The following is a 15,300-nucleotide window of genomic DNA, read 5'->3' as shown; positions in this document are numbered from 1 at the left end:
AATCTAGTTTGTTTTTATAACTTCCTGTTTTTTTTTTTCTGAAGAGAATAATAAATCTTTTATTTAAACTATAAAAAGATCCAAAATTATTATGTAGATTTATTTTTTCCTTCCCACCCTAGGGGTGGCTACCATTACATGCAACTATATCTATAGGTATACATACATATATATGTATAAATATATGCACATATATATGTTATATATTATATATAATTTATTATATATGTGTAAAATTATTCCACCCATGCTTCTATTTATCAGTTCTTTCTCTGGATGCATATTTCTTCATAGGGCCTTTAGAAGTTAATTTCAGTATTTAATAATCACTTATAAATTGTCATAATTTATGATGGGTGGGATTTTAGCTGGGACTTGAAGGAAGTCAGAAAGAATGGGAGGTCTAGGTAAGGAGAAACTTGTAGGCATGGCAAAGAGCCAGTGAAATGGTACAAAAACTGAGAGATGGCTGTCATTTCTAAAGAGCTGCAAGGAGGTGGATGTTACTGATTTACCCAGTAGATGCAAGGGAGTAAAGTGTGAAAAGAACAGAGAGGTAAGAGGCCAAGATAATGGAAGATTTTCCAAGCCAAATGAGGGATTTTCTATTTGATCCTGGAGGTGATAGAGAGCCACCGAAATTTATCGAATAGGAGAAGGACACTTGAGGAAGGTCAGTTTGATAGCTGAATAGAGGACTGAATAGAGAGCAGGGAAATTAGGTAGCAGCTACTGCAATCCTCAAGGTGTGAGGATTGAAGGCCTATTCCAGGTTGGGGGCAGTGTCACAGGAAAGAAGGGAGAGTGTCCGGGAAACATTATGAAGGTTAAAATGACAGGATTTGGCAACTGATTGGATATAGGGGAGTGAGAATGAGAATTCAGGATAATCCCTAGGTTGTGAGCCTAGAGAACTGGGAGGATGGTGATACCCTCAACAATAAAAAGGAAGTTATGAAGAAGAGAGGCTTTGAGGAGAAAGACTGAGTTTATTTGGAAATGTTGAGTTTAAGATGTCTATGAAACATTCAGTTTGAGATGCTCAGAAGGCCATAGGAGATACAAGATTGAAGGTCAGGAAAGAGAGTAGGGCTAGACAAAGAAGTCTGAGAATTATCTATAGAAAGATAATGGGAGATTCATGGGAATTGCTAAGATCACCAAGTCAGACGATATATATCATCTGATTCTTGGATCTTGGATAAAGAGCCAGCCGAGGAGGAGAAGGAGTGGTCAGGCAGGTAGAAGGAAAGGAAGAAAAAAGCAGCACATAAAGATGGAGAGAAGAAAGTACCAAAGAGATGAGGGTGATCTGATGGTGTCAAAGCCTGCAAGATCAAGAATGAAAATGGAAAAAAGACCATTAGATCTGGCCACGAAGAGATCATCGGTAACTTTGGCAACAGCTGTTTTGTCTGAATGATGAGGTCAGAAGCCAAACTGTATAGAGTTAAGAAGAGAGTCATACAAAGGTAAGTGAAGGCACAAACTATAGACAGTCTTCACAAGGAGTGTAGTCCCAAAAGGGAGGAGAGATAAAGAGAAGAGTTAGCAGGGGGGGATGAATCAAGAGAGGGTTTTTGGAGGATGAGAGAAACACAGACATGTCTGTAGGCAGTATGGAAGCAGCCAGTAGTCAGGGAGAGTTTGAAGAGCCGTAAGAGAGTGAGGCTGTTTGAGGGCACAGTTTGCTGGAGAAGATGGGGTAGAACCCCTTGTACACAAAGAAGCTTTTGCCTTGGGAATGAGGAAAATCATCTCTTTATGTGAGATAGGGATAAAGGAGATGGTGGAGGAAGGCATTTTAGGGATGTGATATAAAGGAGAGGAGAAAGCTCTCTGCAAATGAAAACAATCGTTTTTCAGTGAAATATGAGGCGATTTTCTCAGCTGAGAAGGTGGGAGATTTTTAGAAGGTTTGAGGAGGGATGAAACATTTTGGAAAAGCCTCTGTGGCAAATAGGATAGTGAGTAATTAATTAGGGAGGGATCGCATTGTCCTAACAAGTGCCCAGTGAAATGATGTAACTTAAGTTTGTAGTGGATTCAATGAGCACGGTTTTATGATTTTCTTTAGCTTCATTCCTAATTAAGGCAATGGATGTTGGGGACAATCCGAGGCTGAGGTTTGGCAGGACAAGGCTTTTGGAAGGATAAAGGAGGAAGGGACCTAGTAAAAGAGGACAGTATAGAGTTTACTAAGAGAGAAAGGTGGGAAGAGTCAGTGCTTGGAAAATAACTAAAAGGTGGAAGGATCTGAGGTGACAGTGAGGATAAGGAATGGGTTTGAGGGTTGCCAGGCAGAGGGAGAGATGGAATGATAAAATATTGAACTTTAGCGTTCATAAATGTGAAGATGGAGAATTTGGGAGAGATGAAAAAATCGTCTCTGTGTAGCTGTGTTGTGATAGAGGGTGTGAAGGGAATTATGACATTTATATTAACTGATATGGTATGTCTAACGAATAAAATAATAATTTAGATGTTTCAGAGCTACCATCTTCCCAGCAGATTCTGACTTGGGAGTCAGAACCACACAGCTTGAAATGATCCATCAATTTTTGACAACATGTACAATAAATGAAGAAAATCAAAGACTGCAGAACCATCACAAAATTCTGGGCTTTGCCCCACAAAATAATGAACCCCAGAATTTTAAACAATAATTTAAGAACTGTTCCCACAGGTTGGAGAACACCATATTGTCCTGCAGTCATGGGTCTGTAGTTGGCTAACACTCAAGCTTGAAAATGATATCATAGGATAAAAAGAAGGGATGAAGGAGTGACCCAGAGGTTGGTAGACATCAGACACCAGGATCTTGATTGGGTGAAAATTTGGGTTAAATGAGCATCAAAAGGAAAGAGGTTGCTGAGAGATGGGGGGGGGGGGCCTGGAGATGGCATTCAGACATAGGAAGCATTTCAAATCCCCCACCATGAAATGAGGGTATGAACACAAGTACAGACGGTGGTAGAAAGAATGGCCAAGGAAGCTGTGTCATTGGGAGAGCCAGAAGGTTGAAAGAGCAGGAAAGGAAAAGATTTGAGATGAAAGCAAATTTGTTGCTTCTTTATTCCTTGGAGTGTATGTGAATATATGGGATCTCTGAGTTAAAGAGATGGACATTTTGAACCTAATTTAAAAAATAAAATTCCAAATGGCTTTCTGAAACCTTTGGATCAATTCACAGCTCCACCAACAGTGTCCATGTTAGCATATCCATCTTCCCATAATCCTTCTAACATCAACTACTTCCTTCTCTTGTATGTATATATTTTTTTCTATTTTGATTTTTTAAATGTTTTTTACTTAAAAATCTATTTCCTCCTCCCCTAATTACTGAACAGTCCCCACCAGGCCTTGTAACAAATATGTATAGTCAAGCAACCTCTTTATTTTCTCCATAGTGTTATTTTCTCTGATTTCTCAGTTCTGTGTCTATTTGGCTCTGTCCCCTCACTTGTTCCCTCTTAATTTTCTCTGTTACCTCATGACAGCAGAGCTCCTAAGTGCTAAATTGGAAAATCCTCCTCCATTTCATGTTCATGTTACTGCATTTGCAGCATTGATCTCATCCTTCCGTCCTCCCCCGCCTTTTTTTTGTGTGCCTGTGCTTCAGCCTCAGAACTATTAATTTAGGAAGGAAGTGGAGGTGAATGGCAGCAGGGTCCTGTGGTGCAGATTTTCAATTTTTGTTGTCCTGAGTCATGAAGCTTGAGTCTACCTGCTACCTTGGGCATGACTGGTAAATACTGAGCCACATTCTCTGAGGGCAGTGGGCATGGCAAGAATTTAATGAGGTGAGAATGGGGAAAAACAAGATTGTAAAACGGAAAAAAGTAGGCAGCAGGAAAGGAACCAAAAAAGGGTTGTAAAAGGTAAAGTATCAAGTTACAGAGACTTGGTCTTAACTATTGCTTAAAGCATCCTCTGTTGCATCCAGCCTCCCAGGATGAGAGCTGTGATAAGGAGAAGGACCCTAATAATGGGCCCAGGAGATTCTCCCCATGCATTGGCTGCCACAAGAGCTGAGAATCCCAGAAGCTAAGGGAGTTTGCGGACTAGGTCCCATCTTGCTTCATTGTGTTTGAAGACTGTCTCCTTACAAATTCAGTGCCCTCTCCTTTTTATTATGTCCTCTTTGTTTGCATCAAATTGATCATTTATGTCATGCAGATACCTGGCCTTGGGACAGCTTCCAAAGTTACCCAGCACCTAACTCTTTGGGCCAACCTGCTCCCTAGATATATCCTTGGGGACTCCTGCATACCCCTTTCAATCTGGAAAGGCAAAATCCTTTCTCAGAAAAGGCAGACACTCAAGTGCAAATTCCTCCCAGACAAAATGAATTCTCTTACCAGATACACACCTAGGGCACTGTTACCTTTCCCCTTGCTGTGTTAGAAGACACCCCACCACAATCCCTCCGGTCTGGTACCTCCCTTTCATTTTTAAAAATTCTATCATCCTGCCCATCAGTTGGAGAATGGCTGAATAAGTTATGGTATAGGAAGGTAATGGAATAATATCGTCCTATAAGAAATGACCAGCAGGCTGATTTCAGAAAAGACTTACATGAACTGATACTAAGTGAAATGAGCAGAACCAAGAGAACATTGTACACAGCAACAAGATTATGTGATGATCAACTGTGATGGGCTTGGCTCTTTTCAACAATAGGGCAATTCAAGGCAATTCCAATAGACTTGCAATGCAAAGTGCCATCTGCATCCAGTGAGAGAACTATGGAAACTGAATGTGGGTCCAAGCATAGGATTTTCACCTTTTTGGTTGTAGTTGTTTTTTTGCTCTTTTTTTTTTTTTTTTTGTTCTTTCTCGTGGTCTTTTCCCCTTTTGATCTGATTTTTTTTGTGCAGAATGACAAGTGTTGAAATATGTTTAGAAGAATTGCACATGTTTAACCTATATTGGATTGCTTCCTGTCTGGGGGGGGGGGGGAAGGGGAAGTAGAGGAAAAATTTGAAACACAAGGTTTTGCAAAGGTGAATGTTGCATGTATTCTGAAAAATAAAAAGACTAGTATAAAATTAAAAAAACAATCTTTGCATATATTTAGAAAAATAAAATATTATTGTAATCTATAAAAGCTTTTTAAAATTCCATTATCCCAGGACTCATACATACTCTTGCTGAGATACTAAAAAAATGACTGTTCAGCCATGTCAGTTAAGTTCTATCTCAAGTTTCCCCCACTAAAATCACAGGGGTAGAATGTGGAAGATCCATGATTCAAGTCCAAACCTTCTGACTCCCAATTCAGAGTCCCCTACATCACATCACAATGCCTCCCCTTATTTTAAGCCAATTTTGGATCTGTTCACCATGTCTTCTAACCTCACTTCAACAACTTTTCCCTTCCTTCTGGGGGCTGGGCAAAATCACTCTCTGCCACCTCTTGTGGAGTGAAGAGGGTGTTCAAGGCTGAGGCACTGCTATAGGAGTGGGTCAGGAACCCCGCTCTAGACCCTGGACCCATCATGTGAAATGGATTGGAGAATAAGCAGAAACCCTAGGAGGATCCAAGAAACTCCAGAATGGTTAAAGAGAAAAGAGATATTCAGATTCCTTGCTGTTTTGTGGAGCTGGGAGAGAAGAGAAGGAAGAAAAAAAAATCTGGAACTCAAACTCTTACAAAATGAATGTTGAGGGGCCGCTAGGTGCTGCTGCAGTAGATAAAGCCCCAGCCCTGGAGTCAGAAGGACCTGTGTTCAAATACGGTCTCAGACACTGACCACTCCCTAGCTGTGTGACTCTGGACAAGTCACTTAACTCCAATTGCCTCACCAAAAAAATGGTTGAAAATTCTCTTTACACGTCATTGGAAAAATAAAATACTATTGAAATGTCAAAAAACAACAAAAGAGAAAGGAGACTTTTAAAAGAAATAACTCGTATTATTCATTAATTGGTATTATTTCATTAGTTTTTTTAAACTTTATGTGTTGTTTCTGTCTTCTTAGTTCATAGTGCCAACTTTGGCTACTCCATATTTAGTATATAATTCATTTGTTTGATATTTTAATGTGGGAAAAGTTTGCAGATGACATCTGCTCTACCACCTTGCTGACCTACAATTTTCTAATGCCCCCTCCCCTACCAAAAAAAAAAATTGCCAAGTAACTATTTGGAACTTAGCAGCATTGGTCACCACAATCCACAGTGAATATTGGTCTGCCCTTGTGAGATGGGAAGCAACAAAAGACCCTGACCTACCTCGTAGGGTAGACTATGTGAAATAATAGATGGAAAAATACTTGGAAAAGTTTAAGAACATTTACCATAGATAAGTAAATAAATAAAAGTGAAGTAGAGTAAATAAAGACTGGGGATTGGCCAGAACTTGTACAATGCCTTTAACTGAGAGAGAAATAAGAAGTACCTGAGAAATTTTGCCTCTCAAAGCCCCAGACAGAAGCATCCCACTTGTCAGCTTGGCACTCCCACTACATGTACCTCAAATAATTAGGCCCAAATGACCCATCCTGATTCTTTAGGACTGCTGATGAAACATTCCCCTTTGCTTTGAGAGAGTGGCAAGAGTAACTATAGGTGTGGCCCACTTTAGAGCATGGATAGATTTGCTTGGTTTCCCTCATTCTCTTTGATAGTAGGGGGAGGTGTTAAATTTTAACAGGAGGTTACTGAAAAGTAACAGCAATATAAAAACAAATTCATGCATGGATCAATTAGATATCCCTCCTCCCCTCCTATCCCTCCATTCCCCCAATCATGTAAGTGTGGTGGGGTTGTGTAGAAAATTAACACTCAGAACCATGATTATCCCTTTGGGTGTTGGGATCTGTGCACCCCACCTTGTTGCTTCTTTGGGGGCTTTCTGCCCAGACAGCCCGCCATTACTGGTACTCTTATTTGGCCTCTCCATAGTAGGTCAACCAATCAATATTTAGTGAGTTCCTTCTATGTACTAAGCATGTGCTAAATGCTGGGGCTCTGAAGACAGTCATTACCCTACAGGAACTCATCTGATCATGCCTTAGGTGCCCTTGTCTAGTTACCTCTCCAGACACCTTCTGCCTCTGTTCTCTTTCTAGCTCCCTCTATGTTTATTCTACTAAGGTATGGATTTCCCACCAGGGAGCGGAAGCTAAGGTATAAGAGGCCTACCTAACCTGGTCCCAACCAGAGTACCTAGGTGGCACAGGTGGGATAGAGTCCAGTCTCTTGAATTGTGGGTCACAACAATATGGGGTCACATAATTATGATTTATTATCAGTAAATGTTTGATTTGTATATCTACATACCCAGGATCATGTGAAAATTTCTTGGGCAAAAAAGGGATAGCTAGTGGAAAAAGTTTCTGGAGCCCCAGGCTTGAGTGCTAGGCCTGGAGTCAAAAATCTGGCCTCAGATGCTCTCTAGATGTATCTCTGTGTGCCTCAATTTCCTCAAGTTATAATAACATCTCCTTCGTAGAGTTGTTGTGAGGCTCAAAAGAGATCATGCCTGGTACACAGTAGGTACTTAATATATGCATGTTTTCTTTCTTCCCACCAGAGAAGAATAATAACTCATTCAGAATCCCATAGGTTAAGGACTGTCCACCCCATCCCACTGACAAACCCATCCCTTACCGATTCTGAAGGTGATTCTCCAGCTCGCACCTCTGCATGGTGAGCAGACAATCTGGAGGGAAGGGACAGAAAACAACGAGCTTGTCCAACAGGTTTCTCACCAACAAGGTCGACTTGCGGCAGCTGGGGAACGCCAGGGGTTCCCGGTCCATGGGGCAGAAACTGGAATCCTGCAAGAAGCTTTCCAGGCAGTGGGAGCAGTAAGTGTGGCCACAAGGAGTGTCCACGGGATGCAGCAACGGCTGCAGGCAGATATTACACACCAGCTCCTCGTCCACCTCATCCCGGAAGTTGTAGAGATGGTTGTCCGAGGCTCGATGCAGCTGCCCGCAGCTGGTGCACAGCTCACTCTCCGCTCGCAGAGGCGCGCTGTCCGGCGTGGAGAAAGCCATGCTCAGCACCCGGTTAAGGAGGGCTACCGGGGATGGGACATACGTTCACTCTGGGAAAAGAGCAAAGAGCACTAGGTAAATCTGCTGGCGGGTCAAAAAGCATTCACTTCATAACAGGCACTGTGCGAGGAGTTGGGAACACGAAGAAGGGCAGAGCCAGTCCCTGCCCTCGAGAAGCTCCCAGTCTAATGGGGACACAATATATAAACAACTAGAGTCCATCCAAACCAGTTAGAGACAGGATAAATGGGGGGGGCGGTAACAGGAAAGGGAAAGGTGGGGAGATTAAGGAGAACTGGGAAAGGCTACAAACAGAAGGTAGGCCATTAGCTTAGAGAGATCTCGCCACAGGGAGATCCCAATCTGAAAGTCTAAAAAATGGAATATTCTTTCCCACCCATTAAGAAATGACAAACAGAGGGCAGCTAGTTGGTGTGGTGGATAGAGCAGCAGCCCTGAAGTCAGGAGGATCCGAGTTCAAATCTGACCTCAGACACTTAACACTTCTTGGCTGTGTGACCCTGGGTAAGTCACTTAACTCCAAATGACTCAGCAAGAAAAAAAAAGAAAAGGAAAGAAATGACAAATACAAATAATTTTGAAAAGTTTAGAAAGGATTACATTAAGTGATGTATGAAGGAAGGAAACAAGCAAGCATTTGTTTATTTTATTGATTTGTGGGGGGCAATTGGAGTTAAGTAACTTGCTCAGGGTAACACAAATAGGAAGTATTAAGTGCCTGAAGCTGGATTTCAACTCAGGTCCTCCAGACTCCAGCGCCATCTAGTTGCTCCAATAAGCAAGCATGTATATAGCATACCTTATGTGCCAGGCAAGGACACCTAGGTGGTAGTGCAGTGGATAGAGCACCAGGCCTGAACTCAGGAAGATCTCAGTTCAAATCTAATCTCAGACACTTACTAGCTGAGTAATTCAAGTCATTTCAGGTCTGCCTCAATTTCCTCATCTGTCAAAGGAGCTGGAGAAGAAAATGGCAAACCACTCCAGTATCTCTGACAAGAAAGCCCCAAATGGAGTCACAAAAGAGTTGGACATGACTGCAATGATCAAACAACAATGGCAACAACAATGTGCCAGGCACTGTGCTAAGTGCTTCATAAATATGATTTCACTGGATCTTCATAATAACCCCGGGAGAAAGTTAAGGAAACTGAGGCAGTCAGAAATTACATGATTTGTCTACTGTCACCCAGCTAGTAAATGAATTCAAGTCTTCCCAACTCCAGACCCAGTGCTATGGTTCTACCTACTGGCCTGGTAGAGTGAAATAGGCAGGATCAAGAGAGCAAAGTCCTCAAGGATGACAGTAATACAAAGGAAAACGACATGATATAATATAGAACTCCAGTGAGTGTCATTGGCCAGTCTTGACTCCAGAAAACAAGTGATGACATAAGTCTCTCTTTTCTGGATAGAGAAGATGGCAGGCAGAATGAGGTAGACGCTGTTGGACATAATCAATATGGCAGTCGTTTCTGCATACTTGTACTTTGAGACTAAAACCTAGGTCCGCTTTGACTGGTGCTTTTCTTTTTTTAAAAAAAAAAAGTATATTGATACTATTTCCCCCATTATTATCATTTCTCAATAGATCTTTCCCATGTAACAGTTTTGCTATGTGGTTCCTGGATGATCAAAGATAAAATATTTCACTATTTTGAACCTCAGTTTCCACATATGTAAAATGGGAAAAACAAAACTTGTACTCCCAATCTCAGATTGTTGTCAGTAGACTACTTTGTGTGTTTGTCAGACATTATTATTGTTATTTACCAAATGAATTCAATAAACTTCCATTAAGTAGAGCACTGAGGATATAAAGATGAGAACCAGGAAGTTCCTGCCTTCAAGGGTCTTATATATTATCTGGGAGGATTTGACCCAGGACATAAATAGGCAAATATTAGGAAATTTAAGAAGAGCAAAAACATGACCCAGGGGGTGAGGGAAGACATTAGTGATGAACTGGGTCCAGAAGGAAGGAAAATATTTTGAAATCCAATTTGATTCATTATTTATCAGTCTGCTACTCTGTGTCAGCCATTGTGCAAAGCATTAGGCTTACAAAAATTTTCAGCTCTGGGATAGCTTGTGGAGTCCGGGTCTGAGTCCTGAAGACTGAGGGAACCTCGGCTGATTAGAAATACTAAGCCCAGCTGTGTTGCAGAGACGCAGCCCTGGGTGAGAAGGAACCAGCATACCTAGTGAGTGCAGGGGCAGAGAGGCTGCTGGCTGCAGCTGTGGGCACTTGTAGGAGGGGGCAGCTTTTGGTTTGAGATTTCAGGTCAGAGAGGAGAGCTGAAATGAAGCATCCCCCTATCCCCTGATTAGAGGTGCTTACACTAATACTTCTCATTAAAAAAAATGAGCCACGAAAGAAGCATTCCACCAGAGAAATAGTGCTATGGGAATAGGGAAGACAGGTTCAACTTCAGAGGATAACACGGAAGAGCTTCTTCTACCCTACAGAGAAACAGTAAATGGCTCCCTGCCCAGAAACAATTTATAGAATAACTCAAAAGAGAATTTAAAAATTAACTGAAAGACATTGAGGAAAAACAAACAAACAAAAAACCCAAGAAGATTGTGAAAAAGTTATAGAAAAGGAGATACAGAATCTTAAAGACAAAAATAACTCTTTGAAAATTAGAATTGGGTAAGGGGAAGTCAGTGAAGGTATGAGACCAAGAAATAACAAAACAATAAAAAGAATGAAAAAATTGAGCAGAATGTGCAACATTTTATAAGAAAAACAATAGATCTGGAGAACAGATCATGAAGAGAAAATATAAGAATAATATGACTACCTAAAGGCTGTGAGCAAAAAAAGAATTTTGACACAATAATGCAAGAAATAATTCTAGAAAATTGTCCTGGAGTGATAGAATATGAGGGGAAAGTAGAAATAGGAAAAATCCACAGATCATTATCTCAAAGAAATCCTTTGTGGAGAACACATAGGAATATTATTGCCAAATTTGGAAATCTTCAGATCAAAGTGAACATTTTGAAAGAATCAAGGGAAAAAAATTCAAATATGCTGGAATCACAATTAGAATTGTATAAGACATCAGCATCTACAATAAAAGACTGAAGGTCTTGGAATCACATCTACAGACACGCAAAAGAACTAGACCTGCAGCCAAAAATGATCTATAATTTTGAATGAGAAAAAATGGACTTTCAATGAATCTGCAGATTTTCTATCAACCATACCCAAACTTAACAGAAAATTTAACATATAACAGCCAATATCAAAGATCAATTTTAAGGAACTTAACATGGACAAACTTTTTAAACATGGACAAATTGTTTACAGGAAATTTATTTATTGTCATTCTTTATGTTCAAGATTTACACCAACAATAGGGTAAGCCCAAAAGAAAGATTGGCAAAGTAAATGCAAAAATAGTAATCATGTTATACAAATGAGGTGCAGAGGAATAGAGGCATTAGAGGAGGAAGGAGGGCTCGTAATTCTGAAAATCTTATGTTGAGAATGCATTAAATAGGCAGTACCTACATAGATATATCATGAAGAATACTGAACCTCCAAAATCTACCAAAATAAAGGGGGAGGGATAGGTGGATGGAGAAGCAAAGGGTGAGGGATCTCTGGGTAGGGGGAGATTAAGTAACAGTAAGCCAAGTTACGGAGTAGAATTTAATGGAAAGAGTCTGCAGGGATAGAAAAGACATGTGTGTATGTGGGGTGTGTGTGTGTGTGTGTGAATGCATGTATGTATATACATATATCTACATAAATATATCTTTTCTTAACTGTAGCTTTCTTGGGAGTGGTGGGGTGACGAAAGGGAGTGAAAAAGATAAAGTAAATAAGGTGCACAACAGAGAACAAAACAATGTACAAGGAAATAAAGAAAATCAGACACTCATGAACATAATTTACTCTACAAATATGAATATATATGTGTGTATATGTATATACTTTATTAAATTGGTATTTGTTGTTATATATTTTGAATCCTCCCTGATGTTCTGCTGGGCACATGATAATGTTCTCTTCTGTTTTGTATTGCTTTTCTGTTTTTCTTTTTGCTTATTCTGTTTCTTCAAATAAAATAAATTTGGAAAAAATAAAGAATGACAGTTAAAAAAAAAAAGAACTAATACAAGCAGATTGTCCTGGAGGGATAGATCATGAGGGAAAAGTAGAAAGAGAAAAAATCCACCAATCACCACCTCAAAGGGATCCTTTGTTGAAACCGCATAGAGATATTACCGCCAAATTTTGAAACCACCAGATCAAAAAGAAAATTTTGCAAGAAATAAGAAAAAAGAAATTCAAATATGCTAATCCTACAATTAGAATTGTATAGGATATATCAGCAGTCACAATAAAAGACTGCAGGTCCTGGAATCATAGGAAAGAAGAGATGTGCATAAACATAACAACATAGATCAGGAGTCAAATTTATTAGAAAAAAAAAGTATAGCTAGTAGTCACTGATCTTAGAAACAGTCAAGCTTGAAGATTCAATTAAGAGAGAACTTTACATTATATGTCAGTCATACTAATATTATTTTAGATGTATGTTCACATATGGATAAATGCATGTGTGCATATGAATGTGTGTTTGAGTATGTATAGAAAAGTATATATATTGCTCTACATATGTGTGTAAGTCTGTAGATGGGTATGAATGTATGTGTGTGTGTACATTTATTAAATATAGTTGAGCTTAACTATAGTCTGCTTGTGGGAGGTGGAAAGGGGATGAAAGGGGAAAAAAACAAGTAAAAAAAGTGCACATCATAGAACAAAAGAACAGCCCACAAGGGAGTAAAGAAAAGATGGACATTTACAAATATAATTTCTTTTATTATTATATATGCTTTCTTGAACTGGAAATTCATTGTTATATTTTGAATCCTCCCTGATATTCTACTGAATACATGACAATGTCCTGCTTTGTTTTGTTTTTCTTTTCTGTCTTTTTATTTTCTATTAAATTAAAAAATAATCAATAATAAAAAGATAAAATAAATAAAGTTGGGGGAAAAAAAGTAAAAAAAAATTGATAAAGTACCAAAAAATAAAGTGGTTTATATAGTCAGACACAGTCATTCTCTTAGGTATTTCTGTTTAACTTTTTTGTGAACAAGTACTGGTTTGGAGATGGGAACAGGTAGCTGTAAGAAACAAGTTGATGTGTCCAACAAAACAGATCAATAAAAAAAGAAAACAAAAAATCGATCCCACCCACTCACTCTCCAAAGAAAGGCATATGACGTCTTCAAGGCCCAACTCAATTCTTATCTGGGAAAATTCCATACCTATTCCATCTTACTGTATACATCGGTCAATGTACAGACAATTACATTTATTGTCTATATCTGTGTCTTTGCCTATTAATGCCTCCTTTGACTTTAGAGAGCCTTTAAACACAGAATATATAATTTACCTCAATCATTTACTTTTTTAAGGGATTCTCATGTGTAGATGCTGTCTTAGAAAAGAAATGAACCTTCTGGTATTTCCTACAGCAGAGTCAAGCACAGTATGCATGCAGTCCAAGAACTGCAGATTGACATATCTATAATATCAAGAGTTGAAAAGCAACGGTTTCTTACCCACACATTTTATGGAGGAGAAAACGAGGTCATGAGAGTGGAAGGGACTTATCCAAAGGCACATGGCCAATAAGTGTTAACTCCATTGCAATCTGATTGACAGTGGAATAAAATTAGGATTTTAGATAAACTGGACTTTCTGCCAAGGCCAGGCAGTGAGTCAGCTGTGCTTGTCACTAAATGTGAGGTCACTTAACAGTCAACAAATTCAACAAGAACAAATTTAACAAGAATTGATTCAGTACTGATTCTGGGTCAGGCACTGTTCTAGGCATTAGGGATTCAAAGGCAAATGAAATAAATTCTATCCTAGGGTTTGGTAGAGGGTCACAGATAGTGGGGGACCCTGAGTGGGATATAATACCCTTTAGTCCAGTAAAAAAAACTCTTGTGACATGTCTGGTTTGGCTCCCCATCCCCCTCAGGGGTATTTCAGCCTTCTTGAGAAGTCAGTAGTTATACTAAAGTGGCAAGGAAACAAGAACAAGTTGTTTATGTGGTCCCCCATGAGCAGTGTACTATAGTTAGTACATACGCAGTTATAAAAGTTTATTAAGGTATATAAAGCCGAGAAAATTTTGAATAAATGGACTCCTGTTTGACCATCTTCACGAGTTCCACTCTTCACTCCTCAGCCATAATCAGGATTCGGGCTGGTCCGGACGGGGTTTTTGATAGGGGGAGGTTCAATTCCAGTCAATGCAAGCTTTTTGACTCACACAAGGTTTTTGTCTCTTTGGCACATGAATGGGGCTCATCTCTATGCTTGGACAAATCAATCTCCAGGACCTCTTGCCCATAACTGTCCTTCCCAGAGTCCCAAAGGAGTCCAGTTTCCACACTGACTATGGGACAAGGTCTGGAATATTTTTCCACCAGTGAGACATGGGATTGAAGGTACAGAAATGGTTCTTAGCTGATCATGGAAAGTAAGTTCTTCTCCAAGGGAGAAATATCTCAACAGATCAACTAATTTCCTCAGGGCAGATTCTGAGATCTAACAAAGGGAAATAGGAGGCTAGACCAAATGAACCTATTGCTATCAGAGGTGGGAGCTCTACTCCTCCATACAAGAATGGTTACCTTTTTAGAAGGCATCTGTTCGTGACCCAAAGTTCCTGAGTTAAAAGTTTTCTCTAATTTATTTAAAAAATGCATATTTATTAAGCTAAGGTGAGCACTCAGATCTCACCTATTAATGACAAAGAGGTTGTACTTTCTGTAGTCAACAGAGAAATATCCAACCACTTGCCTTGGATCACTTGAGAACTCTTGGAACTCTGGATGATGACAATGCATATCATAATGAGTTAAATAACAGACTGAAAGATGACCATCTCATGTAGAATAACAAGTGGATCTTTCCATCTCCCATATGTTTTCATGATCAAACATTCTGAAATTTCTCTATCCTATAATAATGCCCCATCATCCCACTTCTCCCTATGCCTCACTTCTCCTAAGCTTATTCCTCTTCCTCTCTTGATCTCCTCTTGCAGGCCACTTGCTGTTCTGGCTTCGCTTTCTTATCTTCCCAATTGACCCTATAACTAAGTATATCACCTAATCTAAATTAGGTCTTTACTGTAGCAAGGGAATCCTTTTATTCTGCCCTAATTGATTCTCCCATTGTTCTATAAATGTCCTCTTCTTTCCTCAAACCTCTCATATTTCT

General features: G+C 39.6%; 1 protein-coding gene across 3 annotated transcripts in view; it reads right to left on the bottom strand.

Annotated features, from left to right (window-relative positions):
- LOC127543085 (ligand of Numb protein X 2-like) overlaps positions 1 to 15,300 on the bottom strand; it is a 103,956-nt gene that overhangs the window by 30,520 nt on the left and 58,136 nt on the right. For all 3 annotated transcript variants that reach the window (XR_007949125.1, XM_051969103.1, XM_051969102.1), the window contains exon 2: positions 7,618 to 8,059. Coding sequence is in view for 2 of the 3 variants with exons in the window: in XM_051969103.1 (XP_051825063.1) it covers positions 7,618 to 8,009 (392 nt within the window). In the remaining variant the exon portion in view is untranslated. The remainder of the gene's footprint in view (positions 1 to 7,617; positions 8,060 to 15,300) is intronic.

This window comes from Antechinus flavipes, chromosome X (assembly GCF_016432865.1).
Source record: "Antechinus flavipes isolate AdamAnt ecotype Samford, QLD, Australia chromosome X, AdamAnt_v2, whole genome shotgun sequence".
NCBI classification, from domain to species: domain Eukaryota; kingdom Metazoa; phylum Chordata; class Mammalia; order Dasyuromorphia; family Dasyuridae; genus Antechinus; species Antechinus flavipes.
Note: the sequence above shows the minus strand (reverse complement) of the source record. Positions and strands in the feature narration are given on the sequence as shown.